General features: G+C 43.8%; 1 protein-coding gene across 2 annotated transcripts in view; it reads left to right on the forward strand.

The window, feature by feature from the left end:
• Positions 1-1,594: 1,594 nt before the first annotated feature.
• The window catches only part of LOC147442603 (EamA-like transporter family), a 39,320-nt gene continuing 24,262 nt past the window's right edge, over positions 1,595-16,652 (forward strand). Inside the window, exons 1-2 of one of the 2 annotated variants that reach the window (XM_086528743.1) lie at positions 1,595-2,475; positions 2,561-2,978. In XM_086528743.1, coding sequence (XP_086384869.1) covers positions 1,924-2,475; positions 2,561-2,978 — 970 coding nt within the window. In that variant the 5' untranslated portion in view covers positions 1,595-1,923. The remainder of the gene's footprint in view (positions 2,476-2,560; positions 2,979-16,652) is intronic. The other variant, XM_086528742.1, reaches the window with a different exon arrangement.

The following is a 16,652-nucleotide window of genomic DNA, read 5'->3' on the forward strand; positions in this document are numbered from 1 at the left end:
AAGGAAAAAAAAACATTGCAGAACATGTAAAAGGCCCGTCAACAAAGCAATCTCTCTTCCCATTTGGGGTGCGAATGTTAGGGTTGGTTTTTGCCGGGCATTTTGTCCATTTTCTACGGGTGAAAAATGTTAGCTACCCTTTAAAACTACACTATAATGCCGAGAAAATATAATATCTTCAAAATTTGAAGGGTAAGGCTACTCTTGGTGAGACAGAGTCTCTACTCTCTCTCTGTCTGTTTCTCTCTCTCTCTCTCTCTCTCTCTCTCTCTCTCTCTCTCTCTCTCTCTCTCTCTCTCTCTCTCGTGGATAACAACCATTTCATTTGCCTGCATGCCAAAGTGAGACGGCCCCAAGTCGGCGCATCGATGGGCGAACTTTCTCCTTTTTCTCAATCTTGTTAAAGAAATAAAAAATGACACAAATTTCTAAAAATATCAATGTTGATTTTGAGAAAAGCCTCTTGAAAAGATAAATCTAAATAAAATTAATAAATAACAAAATCTTCAATAAAACTACTTTTTTTTGTTACGTGTATCTAAACTAGCACATGGTACATTTATTCTACGTATAAGACAAAGTCTTTTGACTTTACATTTTCAAAAGTCTTTTTATTTGCTGAAATCTTACCCTCACTTTTGCATTTTAAAACTTACACTTCACTTTTTGCAGTTTGGATTGGATGTATTGTAAGTTTGTTTTTTGAAGTGAGCATTGAGTGACACATAGGAGGCCCTCCTCCTTCCTTGAAGATTTTAAGCTCCATTATATATAGTATAGATAGATGTTGTGATGAAGACATCAATAGAAGAAACACTCATAACTACACTTTGAAAAGCTTAACCTTTTAAGTGAAAAATTAATTCAATTAATTTAAAACTTAGAGGTAAGTTATAAGACACCTGAAGCTTAATAGCAAGTGGTCGCTTCACAATCAGTTCGCAGAAGTGATCAAATGTAAGGAAGTAGAGAGCCGACCATCGCAAGCTCTTGCATGTTGAGGTCCAAGGAGATGCAATAGCAGGTTGTTGCTTCTCGTTTTTGCTCAAGAAGATTCACGAATCGTGTGGAAGTTGCTCAGTGTGCACCCTAAAAACCTACACCAATCGCCCCAAGGATTGGACGAGTCACGACTCACGACCTTGCCTCAAGAGCTCATGGCCTCACGCTGACACAAATCAGCAAGAGCTGATACTTCAAAGCCTTGTAATTTGAAGCTATGCAAAATGCATTGGTGCAATTTGGCGTTCCCTCCATAATATATCATTTTGGAGAGCTTAAAGCCATAATACTTATGAACTTGGTAGAACCGCCCATGTAGAGGCATTAACTAGATATTATTAGAAGTTTAGCCTATCAATATCAAGCCTAGGATCTAGCTTCGAGAGAGGGGGTCCAATTGTAGGCCACACTTTATACATATATGTGTGTGTATGTGTAATTATTTATTTCCTATTCACCCTCCATGTATTCGGCTAAATTCTTTCTTAACCAAACCAAAGGTGTCTATATCTCCCCTTGACCTAAATGAAACCCTTTTTTTCTCAAAAACTCCTCCTCCACCATATTCTTCACCCCATATCTTAGCTGGCTCAAGGATGAACTGAGACACACTTTTATGAACACTTGCCGATTTTGCATCTGTAACATATTGGTGCACGCGTGACCATATTCTAATTCCTTCAATTTTCTGCATTAAATTTTTTCCCCCCGACTCAGAAAGCAATAATTAACACCTGCTTGGAAGAACGAATTTGACAGGAAATCAGGTACAGACTCTCAAGAACGGACGCCATATTTCAAACGAGGCTAGGCATTGCTCGGAAGAAAAGAAGGTGTCTTAGAGTATCTATGTGTGGCCTGCCAATTAGGAGGTTGCGACATGAGCTCTAAGCCTTCACAGGTTGAAGCCTAGCAGACGAGATGCTTCCGAAGACATGGCAATGGATTTTGGGCATGCTGTATGTGATCGCCGTGGCTGTGATCTGGATTGTGGCCAGCTTTGTTGTCCAATCAGTAGTCAGTGCGGGAGTCTCGCCTTTTCTGATTGCATACATCTGCAATTCTCTCTTCATCGTGTACATACCTATTGTGGAGTTGGGTGCTGTCGTGAATGTATGGTTCGGACGCATCAGGTTCAAGCACTTCAATGCGGTTACACTGCCCTCTGGATCTTCAGAGACCATGAAGATCTCCGAAACAGAGAACTTGCTTGAAGATGGAGCGAAGTCAGAACAAGTCTGCCAAGCCATTGTTGTAAGCAAAGATGAAGTTTCCCATGCGGTGCCCAATGTTGGAGGTGAGGATACTTCTCTTATTAATGGAGTATCTGCAACAGTTGAAGCAGATTTTGCGCAAAAATCATCCAAGATGTGGACTCGAAAGAAAACTGCTTTTGCTAGTGCAATTGTATGCCCGTTTTGGTTTTTAGCTCAGTTTACGTTCAACTTATCACTCAGCTACACGACAGTTACGGTGCGTTGCTCACCTTTTTATACGGTTTTACTTCAACAGGATTAATGTAATGTTTGCATATCTGACATGACATTTGTTCGTGCAGTCAAACACCATCTTGAGCTCAACCTCTAGTTTATTCACATTTTTCCTGTCATTAAAGTTTTTAAGAGAGAAGTTTGCTTGGGTCAAGCTTTGGAGTGTACTACTTTGCATGGCTGGCACAGTAATTGTGAGCCTGTCTGATTCGAAAGAGAGTGCAAGTGCAGCAAAAAATCATGCTTGGGGAGATGTTTTGTGCATAGTATCAGCAGGTTTTTATGCAGTCTACACAACCCTGATAAAGAAACAACTTCCAGATGAAGCAGAAGGGAAAGAAGAAGCAAGCACAGCACTTTTCTTTGGATACCTGGGACTCTTCAATGGACTTTTTTTTCTTCCAGTTATGCTAGTTCTACATTTTACTGGTGTGGAGCTGCTTCACAGGCTATCAGCTCTACAATATAGTCTTATCATTGGAAAAGGTATGCCTTGAAAGTTTGCCCAGTGCTCAAGCTAGTTAAGGTGCATCATGGGTAATTCTTTTTTGATGATAGCTCCCCCTTGTTGAGAGTAACAACTGAACAAACAATGTCACCAGCGTGTGACTACTATCTATCCTTTTTGTTGATTTCTTTCTTATTATCTATTTACTTTCACTTTTTGGAAACACCCCTCGGGAAATCTAACTGCCCTGCATTGCATAGCTAGTGTGGAACTGTCCAGAGGGAGTCCAGGCCTGAGGGCAAGAGAGCACTAAGGTTGGACAAGGACTATGGTTAGCCAAAGTGGGGTCATTGACTAGCCAAAGCGAATCCTTTGCTACAGAGGCTACATTTCAGTTCTGGATGTGGCCACAGTGTACAAAGAGGGTCGGATGACCTAGAAAGATACAATGGTAGCATCTCTTAAAATTTAGGGAACTGCTACTTTGGGACCTGAAAATGTGTTTGCGTCATTACCTCCGGAATGACGAGGGGAACATTTTCTTACTCTGCCGTGAAGTCAACTGGGCAGCCGGTTGGTAGATTTTTAGGCGGCAACCCCGAAACGGGAAAATGCTTGTAAATGTGCCAAGTGGCACCTTCTGGTGCACTTTCCTCATGCAACAAGAGTTGGCGCTGAATTTGAAGGGAGGAGGGGCTGTTTTGTAGAATTTGTCACAGGTTAAGAGCTATGGAGTGCTTGCTTTCCCTCTTATGTACAGTGCGGTGCCAGGAGTGATGCCCTGCACGCTACGCATTGCCCTCTCTCTCCTCCATGGTAGTATGTTATGTCCCTCTAGTGGGCTTTTCATTTGACCAATGTACAGTTGTGTGGGTTCATGCGCGATTCCCGAGGCAAGAGCCTCTTGCACAGGTACTGGCGGCTAATCCCCCGTAGGTACATGTGAATTCGGAGAGGTTTCACGCCAAAAATCTCGTCCCATTCAAAGGGCAAGTAGCCCTACAAGTGCGGGAGCTCGAGGACTTGCTACGGATGCGATCGGCGCGCGAAACGGAGCCCAAAACAGTAAATTACAGCCTGCTGTGTATTTTTGCAGGTTTAGGGTTTTGGCCCTAAACGGTCCCTAATACCCCCAGGAGGTTCGGGGACGCGAGGGGACTGCTGTACAGGTGATCTAACGCATTTTTGGGGCTGAAAACAGAGAATTCAGCATGCTGCAGATTCTCACCAGGTTTTGCAAAGTGCCCGTATGCGTCGGGAAAGTCAGTCAATGCGTGGGAGTACTGACTGTGAAGGGTCCTAGTACAGTTATGCTATCGAAATCGGGCCGGAACAGTTGAAATTCAGCCAAGTTTGTGCGGGGCAGCTTGTAGGGATCCACAGCGTTTATTCCCTCTGTTGAACAATAAAGAAATACCGAAAGGGGCGCCTAAGTTAGGGGCCAATCTGGTGTCGGTCTACTCATACATGTGCAATCTAGCAGCCTGTATCCCTCTCCCCTTTGTTGTGTCTTGAAAGTACAGGTAAAGTGGACGACAAATTAAATGGGTGAAAGCAAATAAGGTTTAAGTTTAAAGTCTACCGCCCTTTTTGGATTGAACAGGCCGGTTTCATGGTTCCATCGACGGGATTAAATCACTTTTTCCCATAGAAGTGAGCCTTGGTCAGTTTGGGCTTGAAGACATAGGGGATCATAGACTAGACACAGGGAATTGTCATTATGGCTGATAGACCAAATGATGTGACTGAAGAGGTTTCCTCTTCACAGGGTCAACAGACACATGAAGTGGGTGAGCCCTCAAGACCACCACAGACGGATGATGATATATTTAGGACCCAGTTGGCTACTGCTGTGGCTATGTTCACACAAGTAATGCAGAACCCGAGATTTTTAGCCTTTCTACAACCCCCTGTTCCGTCTCAGCAAGTTGGGTCACTGGACCATATTCAAAAGCTTGTTAAGGCTCAAGCACAAGTGATTCATACTGCAGAGTCAATGGAAACACCTGTACACTTACGGAGAACATGCAGTCTCCACAACCTGTGCCTAAGGTGCAAGAAGAGGTGGTTGAGATGCCAGTCTTTCAAGCTGTACCAGTTCAGCCCGCCACCTTTCAACAGCCTATAGCTGGTTCTAATGGGCAGGGAAGCAACGTACAGGCTATGCAACAAGTCTTCCCACCACCTTCAGTACACCCTGGCTATTTTGGAGGTACATCGGTATTCCAGAGCATGGCTGGTCATGCACCTGGAAATCAGTTTTACACGCCAGGAACAGTGTTCGGGGGTGCTCAAACGATGATGCCTAACCCCATGTATGGTGTCACGGGCATGCTACTAGGGTTTCAAAGCACTCAGGGCCAATTTGGGATGCCACAAGCAAATTTTGGTATGGCTGGAATTACAAATCAGTAGCCAAATATGGCATTTCAAGGTCAACTTAATTGCGGTCAGGGAACACAAATGAACCCTAACAGTGTTCCCATGTTTCAGTCACTTCCATATGACAATTTAATGCCGCTGGAGAGACCAACTCCATACAAAGAAGGTGGCAAAGGTGTAACTTTGACGACCTTTACAGGGTTTGATGACACGAAGAAGGCTCTCTCATTCCTCCAGCAGTTTGACAAGGCCTATGCAGAGGGAAACTTTATAGAGGCTTCAAAGGTCCGCAAGGCAGCCACTTTCTTGACAGGGAATGCGGGACAATGGTGGACAACTTTATTGCTTCAAGGGCAAGCTCCGTCCACATGGATTTACTTCAAGCAGATTTTTGCAGCAGCATGGTTATCTGATGACTTTGAAGCAGATGTCATGACAGAATGGCACCAGCTTAATGCTGCCACTTGCAAGAATCTGGACGATTACAATCGGAAGTTTTGGAAAGCTCTACTTCCAGTAACTTCCTATAGGTTTGTGCCATTGACAGAACATATTGAAAAATACTGTTGTGGCCTACCCAAAGGATTGAGAAAATACTGCACGAAGACCAAAGTCACTACTTTGACGCAGCTCATCGAGGTAGCAAATACTGGCAATGGTTTGCTCAAGGGAGAAGATTGTGAATTTAATATTGGCGTCAAGGAAGGATTAGCCAAGAAAAATTCAGTGAAGAAGTATGTTCCCAAGGAGGTTCCTAAAGTGACTCAGGAGCCAGCCAACGCAGGGAAAGACAAAGCTACGGCTGAATCAGAAAAGGGACCAGCGAAGAAATGGAAAAGACGTTTTCCTCGCAAGTCGGAAGAGCAAAAGAAGGTCCTGAGGTCAGAGAACAAATGCTTTATGTGAGCAGCTTGGCCACATTGCTTACAACTGTCCTACAAAGAAAAGGCCAACTGATTCTGAAGACAAGGAGGACAAGAAAGGAAAGAAGCCCATGGTTGGTCTAGTGCTAGATATGGTGGGCGACAAGCCAAATTCAGATGCAAGTGAGCTTTGCAGAGCATGGGGAAAGGTCAGGGATCAAACAATGCTTATCTTCTTTGATCCAGGTACCAAAGCCAACTTCATTTCCCTAGAATTGGCTTCAAAGTTGGGAATCAGACCTGAAGAGATGGGGTATACAGCAGAGGCAGGTTTGGCATGTCCTGGCCATACAGAGGCTGTGACACCCATCATTGGAAAGTTGCGCCTACATATCCAGTCCTATGTAGATGCTGAAGAATTTTACATCATGCCATTGGACAGGTGTGATGTGTTGTTAGGTATTCCTTGGTTGTTTCGTGTACAGGGAATCATGGATGCCTACAACAAAAAGATCACTGTATAGAGCAGGGGAAAGACTCACATTCTGGATGTAAAGCTTAAAGGGGAGTCTATTCCCACTGTATCAGCTTCTGCTATTACTTCTGTAATGAAAAAGCATCTTTCTGCGTACTTGGTTTTTGCACGAGAAGTGTCAGATTGTGATGAATCAAATTTATCTGTGCTAGATAAAGAAAGGTCAATGTTTTTACAACAGTATAGTGACTGTTTTTCCGATTCATTGCCGTCTCAATTACCGCCAGAGAGACCCGAGGACCATGTGATAGATTTGGTGCCAGGCAGTAGCCCACCAAATAAGCCTCCGTATAGGGTTAGTGCGGCTCAGCAGAAAGAGATAATGGGCCAAGTACAGGAGCTGTTAGAAAAGGGGCTGATTCAGCCCAGTTCATCTCCATTCTGTTCTCCAGTGTTGTTGGTGCAGAAAAAGGATGGCTCATGGCGTATGTGCATCGACTATCGAGCACTGAACAAGAATACCATCAAGAATAGGTTCCCTATACCTAGAATTGATGATATTATGGACAATTAGAAGGAGCAGCTATGTTTAGCAGGATAGATCTAAAGAGTGGGTACCATCAGATCCGCATTAGATCTGAGGATGTGCACAAGACTGCTTTTAGAACGACGTTTGGCCTTTACGAATTTTTAGTGATGCCCTTTGGTCTCACAAATGCTCCTGCTACGTTCAATAGGATGATGGACAGAATTTTCCGTCCACACGAGTAGTTTGTTGGTACATTCTTTGATGACATGATAGTCTACTCAAACAATGAAGAGGAGCATAGGCATCACTTGGCCATTGTGTTCAAAGAGTTACGCAGTCATAGGTTGCTCATCAATGCAAAGAAAAGTGAATTTTTTTTGGAAGAGATTCACTTTCTGGGACACATTGTCTCAAAGGATGGTGTCAGAATGGATCCTACAAAAGTTGAAGCGATCAAGTCATGGCCAGATTTGAAGACGGTGCACGATGTCCGAAGTTTCTTGGGACTATGCTCCTATTATAGAAGGTTTATCCGAAATTTCGTTGAGATTGCTTCACCTTTACATGCTCTTCAAAAGAAGGCAGTCACCTTTAGATGGACACAGAAAGAGATTTCAGCTTTTAATCTCTTAAAGAAAAAGATGACTTTAGATGTAGTCATTGTGTTGCCAGATCTTAGGAAGTCATTTGTGGTCCAGTGTGACGCCTGTGGTAGTAGCATTGGTGCAGTGCTAATGCAAGATGGCAGGGTAGTAGCCTATGAGAGTAGAATTTTGCAAGGGCCAGAGATGACCATGCAGGTCTATGAGAAAGAGTTACTGGCTGTGATTCATGCGCTCTTAAGTTGGAAACACTACCTGCTAGGTGCAGATTTCGTTGTCCAAACGGACCATCAGACCTTGCGATACTTCTTGACACAGACAAAGTTATCTGAGAATCATATGCGATGGGCAAATATTTTGTCCATGTTCCATTTTCAGATTGTGCATGTGGAAGGCAAGAAGAACGTTGTGGCTGATGCCTTATCAAGGAAGCCACAAATTTCAGCTGTGTCAATTCCTTATCATCATGAACTTGATGATATGAGAAAACAGTATGCAAATGATGAAGATTTTGCAAGGGTCTTCGAGCAGCTAATGGATGGACAACGTCATGAACACTATCTTCTCAAAGATGGGTTCATGATGATGCATGGCAGATTGTGTGTCACAAAGCCATTGCGGCGCAAAGTTATGGAAGAGAGTCATGTCCCACCGTATGCAGGGCATCGTGGTATCGATGCTACAGTTAAAGCGGTTGAGACATTCTTCTACTGGCCTACATTGAGAAGAGATGTGGATGCCTTTGTGCGAGAATGCCTAATTTGCCAGAAGGTCAAGTTTGACAGGCAAAAGGCACCAGGGTTATTGCAACCACTACCTATTCTAGATAAACCATGGGAAAGTATTGCTATGGATTTTATCTTTGATCTTCCGAGAACGCAGACAGGAAACGATGGTATTTGGACTATTATTTGCAGATTCAGCAAGCAGGCTCATTTTATTCCTGTCAGGAAGAAGATAAAGCCAGATCAGATGGCACGCTTGTTTATGAGCAATATTTTCAAGTATCATGGCATGCCAGAGTCGATTGTTAGCGTCCGTGATCCACGCATGACAAGTTTGTTCTGGAGAGGCTTGTTTGAGAATATGGGCACAACGCTCAAATTCTCTTCGTCATTTCATCCTCAAACAGATGCGCGGTCAGAAGAGGCAAATTCTACTGTCCTAGATCTGCTGAAGTGCTATGTGTCAGAGCATAAAGGAAAGTGGGAGCAGTATTTGTCATTGGTGGAGTATGCATACAATAATACAGTGCATTCATCAACTGGCAAGGCACCTTTTGAGATAGTTGAAGGTGGCAAGAAAGTTCCTCCCATACTGCATACAAAGGACAAGATATTTGAAGCAGATAAGTATGTTCAGGACATGGATGAAATGTACAAGAAGGTCAAAGTGGCCTTAGAAAAGACTCAGGCAAAGCAAAAGAAAGCAGCTGATCGTCACCGTTGTGAAGTGGTATATTCACGTGGTGATTGGGTGCTTTTGCGCTTTGAAAAGACAAGGTTAAAGAAGATGAAGGGCAAGGAAAGACTGTTTCCAAAGCTCAGCATGCGTTACTATGGGCCTTTTCAAGTGTGCGACATAATCAGTGATGTTGCATATAGGCTGAAATTGCCTGATAGTTGGAAGATTCACAATGTGTTTGATGTGAGTCTTCTCAGACCCTATGTGAATGATGTGCCAGAAGATATGCCAGCTGAAGATCAGCCAGAAGTCGAGGAACTTGACGAGATCTTGGTCCCGGAACAGATTTTGGCACATAAGGAAAGAAAAGTGAAAGGCAAGGTTTCTAGGCGTTACTTGGTAAAGTTCAGAAACTATCCACCAATGGATGCTAAGTGGATAGAAGAAGGTGAACTTGCAGAGTCACCAACTGTGTTATCACTTTACTTGGAAGCCTTCGATTTGCAACCTACCTTGACCCCTTGAGTTTCAGATCTACATGGATTGTCAGTGTGACAATGGCTTTTGAAACAAATGATGTGCATGGTATTTAAAGTGAGCTCAAATGAAATACCTGTTACATGAATGTTAGAGCCGTACAGATTGTCAGTTTGGCAATTGCTCTTATGGAATGTCCAAAAGTTTGATTAGTGCTATAGATGTGGTATTTCTTGTCAGTTTGTCAAGGATACAGTAATTGCTTCTATTAAAGAGTACATGTGTAACTGCATTCTTAAACTGTCGGTTTGGGTATGCTCGAAAGTGTTATGGGATCCAACGTGTACTATAAGACAATGGCGAAATGTGCAGCTACCATTTTGTCATTGGAAAGTTAGTGACTCAAAGCAATGGCAGAGTGCGAAGCTACCACTATGTCATTGGGACAGGGTTCACACGTAGGCAATACATGAGTCGACGAGGTGTTGAATACACCAGGGTTGACAATGAGCATGTATGTGTCGTACATGTGTCGACAGGTGTTGAATACATCAGTGTTGACCGTGAGCATGTACGACATAGATGCAAACGAGGACGTTTGAGATTTCAAGAGGGGGGTATGTCACCAGCGTGTGACTACTATCTATCCTTTTTGTTGATTTCTTTCTTATTATCTATTTACTTTCACTTTTTGGAAACACCCCTCGGGAAATCTAATTGCCCTGCATTGCATAGCTAGTGTGGAACTGTCCAGAGGGAGTCCAGGCCTGAGGGCAAGAGAGCACTAAGGTTGGACAAGGACTATGGTTAGCCAAAGTGGGGTCATTGACTAGCCAAAGTGAATCCTTTGCTACAGAGGCTACATTTCAGTTCTGGATGTGGCCACAGTGTACAAAGAGGGTCGGATGACCTAGAAAGATACAATGGCAGCATCTCCTAAAATTTAGGGAACTGCTATTTTGGGACCTGAAAATGTGTATGTGTCATTACCTCCGGAATGACGAGGGGAACATTTTTTTACTTTGCCGTGAAGTCAATTGGGCAGCCGGTTGGGAGATTTTTAGGCGGAAACCCCGAAACGGGAAAATGCTTGTAAATGTGCCAAGTGGCACCTTCTGGTGCACTTTCCTCATGCAACAAGAGTTTGCGCTGAATTTGAAGGGAGGAGGGGCTGTTTTGCAGAATTTGTCACAGGTTAAGAGCTATGGAGTGCTTGCTTTCCCTCCTATGTACAGTGCGGTGTCAGGAGTGATGCCCTGCACACTACGCACTGCCCTCTCTCTCCTCTATGGCAGTATGTTATGCCCCTCTAGTGGGCTTTTCATTTGACCAATGTACATTTGTGTGGGTTCATGCGCGATTGCTGAGGCAAGAGCCTCTTGCACAGGTACTGGATTAGCTAGCGGCTAATCCCCCGCAGGTACAGGTGAATTTGGAGAGGTTTCACGCCAGAAATCTCGTCCGATTCAAAGGGCAAGTAGCCCTACAGGTGCGGGAGCTCGAGGACTTGCTACGGATGCGACCGGCACGCGAAACGGAGCCTGAAACAGTAATTACAGCCTGCTGTGTATTTTTGCAGGTTTAGGGTTTTGGCCCTAAACGGTCCCTAATACCTCCAGGAGGTTCAGGGACGCGAGGGGACTTCTGTACAGGTGATTTGGCGCATTTTTGGGGCTGAAAACAGAGAATTCAGCGTGCTGCAGATTCTCGCCAGGTTTTGCAAAGTGCCTGTATGCGTCGGGAAAGTCAGTCAATGCGTGGGAGTACTGATTGTGAAGGGTCCTAGTACAGTTATGTTGCCGAAATCGGGCCGGAACAGTTGAAATTCAGCCAAGTTTGTGCGGGGCAGCTTGTAGGGATCCACAACGTTTATTCCCTCTGTTTAACAATAAAGAAATACCGAAAGGGGCGCCTAAGTTAGGGGCCAATCTGGTGTCGGTCTACTCATACAGGTGCAATCTAGCAGCCTGTATCCCTCTCCGCTTTGTTGTGTCTTGAAAGTACAGGTAAAGTGGACGACAAATTAAATGGGTGAAAGCAAATAAGGTTTAAGTTTAAAGTCTACCGCCCTTTTTGGATTGAACAGGCCGGTTTCAAACCATCTGTCCATGGAAGCCCTGATAAGGCATAACATGTTTCAAATGCAACTTAAACTAGATTGTTTCATGAGTGTCAATTTTACTTAGTTTTTCTTAAAGGGGTTGACATGAAATAGTGGATGCACACTAACATCCGAGGGAAGAGCCAATATATAGACAACATGACCTATTTGCTTTGTGATCAAGAATGGACTACAAAATGTAGCTGAAAGCTTGTAATACATTCCAGAATCTTCGTTCAGATAGATTGTCCCGCATCTAGAGTCCGTGGACTCTGGAGACCTCTTTTGATTAGCATAAGTGGTAACTCAGTCACGGAACTGTCCTTACACTATCCTTAGCCAATTTGAGCATTCTTGCATATAATACAAGCTTGACGGTCTTTGACTTTCTCTAAGCCAATAGCAATAGGGGATTTAGGCTCAAATCCATACATCAACATAAATGGGCTAAATGCAGTAGCAAAATGCTTACGACTATTATGGGCAAATTCTAATTGTGGAAGATACCTTTCCCAACCAGATTGCCTTTGAGAGACATAAGCTTTCAACATGTCTTCCAACGTTTGGTTCATCCTTTCAGCGTGTCTACTAGACTCGGGGTGATCAGAGTATGATTTACTCAACTTTGTTTGAAAGTGAGCAGATACATTTCGTCAAAAATAGCATTGAACTTAGTGTCTCCATCAGTAATAATATCCTCCGACAAACGATAGAGTTATGAAGCTGATCAACGAATAAAACTGCCAACTCATGGCTTTTTACTGTCAATTTTATTGGTGTTAACTTTGCTATTCTTGTGAGTCTATCAACCACAATCCAGATGGCATCATTGCCATGACTAGTATTTAGCAAACCAACTATAAAATCCATAGAAATACTCTGCCTCTTAGAATTAGGAATTTTTGAGGGATGTAGCAGGTCAGCTTTCTGAAGGCACTCTGTCTTATTGACCTAACACTGAGTACACTTCTTCACATAGCTTTGGAGAAGACTTGACACGAAGTAGTGGAGTTGTGCTTCCAATTGCTCTAGTCGAAAGCTTGGCATTTGCTTCGGTATTTCTTTCTTGGTTGATGATCACCAAATACAATTGCTGGGAGGTGTGCTTTGCGTTAGGCTTCCAAGCTTATCTGCCATAGCCACCCCTTAGTGTCAAAGTTGACAATGCGGAATCGACTGAACGGGTAATGAATAGATAATTTCGAATGGGGGTTGTGGGTTGCTTATATAGTCATCTAGGCAAATTGCCCTACCCAAGATTGACAAATAAGTAAAACACATACCTAAAGCCAAAATAAATCACATTGGGCTATTCATTTGAGATGTTAGAAATTTTAACACCCTCTGTGTAGCTCATAGTGGACATAAATAGTGAGATCAAGTCAATGAAGAAGCTACCATGGAACCCCAACAACAATTGTCATGCTGGATACACCTCGGATTAGCTAGTATCAACGTGTCATGTGAGAAGAATGCCATCTTGAGCACCAATGCCTCATAGAAAGTGGAACTGTTGACCACACTACGTCCAAGAATCTCCAATCATGAACAATGAACACATCACGTCCAAACTTTCCTAGACAATGAACTTTGAAACACATCCTGTCCATAATCTGGCCAACTTCAATGAATTGGTGCACTCATCATAGTGTTTTAGATACGTCTGATTGGTTTCTTGCCAAATGCATGTGCCTTGAACTCCGACCCAAGGGTTCAAACATTAATAACTTAACTGTAGCACATGGGTCCAAATCATTTGTAGGGAGCATTATTTGCCCCTCTGCCACTCACAAGCCTCCGCTAAGCTGAAGCTAGTGGCGGCACACCAGCAAACTCCTTGGAATCCTTCCTCGAGTCATTATCACTGCTTCCTCATCATGCTTGCCTTTCCCTTTGTCCTTTGTAGAGCTTTTTTGTCTTTGCCTTTGGATCTACAATCTCTAGACAAATGACCACACTTCCCACAGTTGCAACAATGGCTATTGCACTCGTGTCAACGAAAACCATTCTTAAAGGGGTGCTAGCTTGCAAAGCCATGTCAAATGCTTTTATAGCGCTCTTGAGTGAGCCACGACAAAATAAAAAGTCTCTTGAACTTTAGCCACTTTGTCGGTGCTTCTTTTCATAACAGAGGAGTGGACCACCATGTCCATGCATTTCCTTTCAAATAGGATGCTACCCTTCTAATCTTGGAGTGCTCTAAATAGTGCCCTCCAGAAAAAGCTTTATCAAACTGTTGAATAAAAACGACAGCCTTGTGCGTGTCACAAAGTGATGACGTGGCTACGGACAGCAGAAACCCTAATTTATGCCAGAAACCCTAAAATTCTTGCAAACCCTAATTTCTGCCAGAAACCCTAATTTCCGGAAATCGCGGAGGCTTTTTTTTTGTGTGTGGAAAATGATGAGCGACGCAAATTTTGCTTTTCTTTTATTAAAAAAAAGAAAAGACTCTCTAAGAGAGAGAGAGAACTGATGCTTTTTATTTTAAAAGCTTTTGGGGCTCTGCTTTTGGGCATCCCTAGTAATCTTTAAATTAGTGGTGAGGGCCTCACTTCTCAGAGCATCTGGACGCAAAGTCTGAGAGTGAAACCCTAACCGCTCTCTTGTACTTTGATGATTGATTAATACAAAAAGAAATACCGAAAGGGGCGCCAGTCTTTGGGGCCAATATCTCTAGGCACGAAACTCCGCCGGGCCAGTGCAAATCTATTGTGATCTGCGAATTGTTTTGAAGTGGTTATTTGGTGCTGTTGCGGTTGATTCTTGACTTGGAGTATCCAAGTCTGTTACAGTGGTATCAAAGCACGGCCGATTTCTCCTCTACAGGAAATCCGATCCCCGATTTTGTTTTTTTCCGTGGCACCTATGGCTTCAATCAATGATCAGTCGACTCCCTCTGCATCTGGAGATGCGGGCAGGGATCACAACGAAGATTCCGGCAGAGAGTATGGCTCGCCTTGGCCTACTTAGGCGGAGCGGCGAGAGATAGAGCATCGCCAGTTGATCGGCGATGTAACAAAGATGATGCTCAATTTTGCCAAGGACCCGAAGATGACAAAATATATGAACCCGACCTCTTTGGAAGAGGTACAGATGGAGTGGCAGAGAACCACAACACCACTTCCGAAACCCGCTCTCAAGAAACCTTCTGCCTCCAAGAAAATATACGGAGAAGGAACTCGAGAACGTGGTTGATGCACGGATTGCTCAGCTTTTTGACGCGCAAAAGAAAGCCAAAAAGCACGGCAAAAAGCAGAAGAAAAAGCACTGACTTTCTAGGTTATTTGGGTCGTCAATCGACTTTTGACAAGGCAAAGAAACAGAAGAAGCGTGTTCGATTTGAAGGAGTACCCAGTTCTTCTTCTTCTTCTTCTGATAGTTCTTCTAGCTCCTCGGATTCGAGCGAAGAAGACAGAAAAGGTAAAAAGCGAAGCAAGAAACAAAGCTTCGGAAAGGGCAAGAAAAAGGCAAAGAAGGCTACATCTCGCCTAGAGACTGACAGTTCTACTGAGGACTCGTCTACAGACAGCTCAGATTCCGACGACGGAAAGTTTTATGCGAACAAGAAGAATTTTTACAAAGCCAACCAGTATGACTTTCTCGAAGATAAAAGCAAGAAAGTCCGAGAGTTTAAGGAAGGTGGCCACTCGATCAAGTTTGATACTTTTCAGGATACTCAGATGCTTGGAAGGCTTTGTCTTTTATACAGCAGTTTGACATCGCTTTCGCGGGAGGACGCTATTCAGAGCACTCCAAGATTCGGAGAGTTGCCTCTTATTTTAAGGGGAATGCTCGTACTTGGTGGTCCACGCTTCTATTAAGCAAGACTGTGCCAGTTACATGGCTGAAATTCAAGAGGCTTTTTATTTCTTCTTGGTTGACTCAAGAGTTTGAGCGAGATATACGAGCTGCTTGGAACCATCTCTGGATGACCAAGAGCGATACAGTGAATTCTTATTGTGAAAGATTCTGGAGCTCTTTTCTACCCGCCTCTTCATTCAAGAAGATCTCGTTCAGAGAACAGATTGAGCGGTTTACCTGGGTCTACCTACAGAGATCCGAGATCACTGCTTGGAACAGAAGTCAGCTTCTATTCAGGAGTTGATGAGTCATGCGAAGCGGGGCTTTGCCATTCACTCTGGCAGTCTGACCTACCCCACAAATGAGGCCATGACACAACGAGCCGAACAGACTTCTGGGAATGGAAGTAGAAAGAAAAAGAGCAACCCAGAGAAATAGGATGCACGACCCAAGCTTACTCCTGAGGAGAGAGCTCGCTTCATCAGAGAGGGGAAGTGCTTTGGATGCGGGGAACATGGACATATCTCCGCGAAGTGTCTTAAAAAGGCACAGAAAGAACAGAATGATAAAGACGACGACAGGTCTGAGAGTTAGAGAGCAGCTGAGGAATGTGGCAGAAAAGGCAGATAGAAAAGCAGAACTGGTACCACATGGCGTGGGACTTGCACCCAATCAAATGAATGAAAGTACAAATTTTGCCGTTTTTTGGGGCAAAGTGAAGGATCAGGAAGCTCTTTTGAAGGAGCCAAGGCCAACTTCTTTTCACTTGGAATTGGCGGCTCGATTTGGAATTACGCCCGACAGACTGACGCCACAGGCGGAGGTAGTTCGATTGGCACCCGGATGGGATGTTGCCATTACACCGAGCATTGGCAAACTTCGTTTGCAATGACAGAGGTGTTCAGGGCACGCGAGTGACGTTCTACTCAGGATCCCTTGGTACCACAAGAACTACGCCGTGGTTGACTACCGGGCCGAGAAAGCGACTTTGATAAATGAAGGGCTTAGAGATTGTACTTGATGAACTTCAGTTTCTTACTCATTCTTTTGGGAGAGAACTGAATGCTGGATAAAG

This window comes from Adiantum capillus-veneris, chromosome 14, assembly GCF_014529385.1.
Source record: "Adiantum capillus-veneris isolate H3 chromosome 14, ASM1452938v2, whole genome shotgun sequence".
NCBI lineage: Eukaryota > Viridiplantae > Streptophyta > Polypodiopsida > Polypodiales > Pteridaceae > Adiantum > Adiantum capillus-veneris.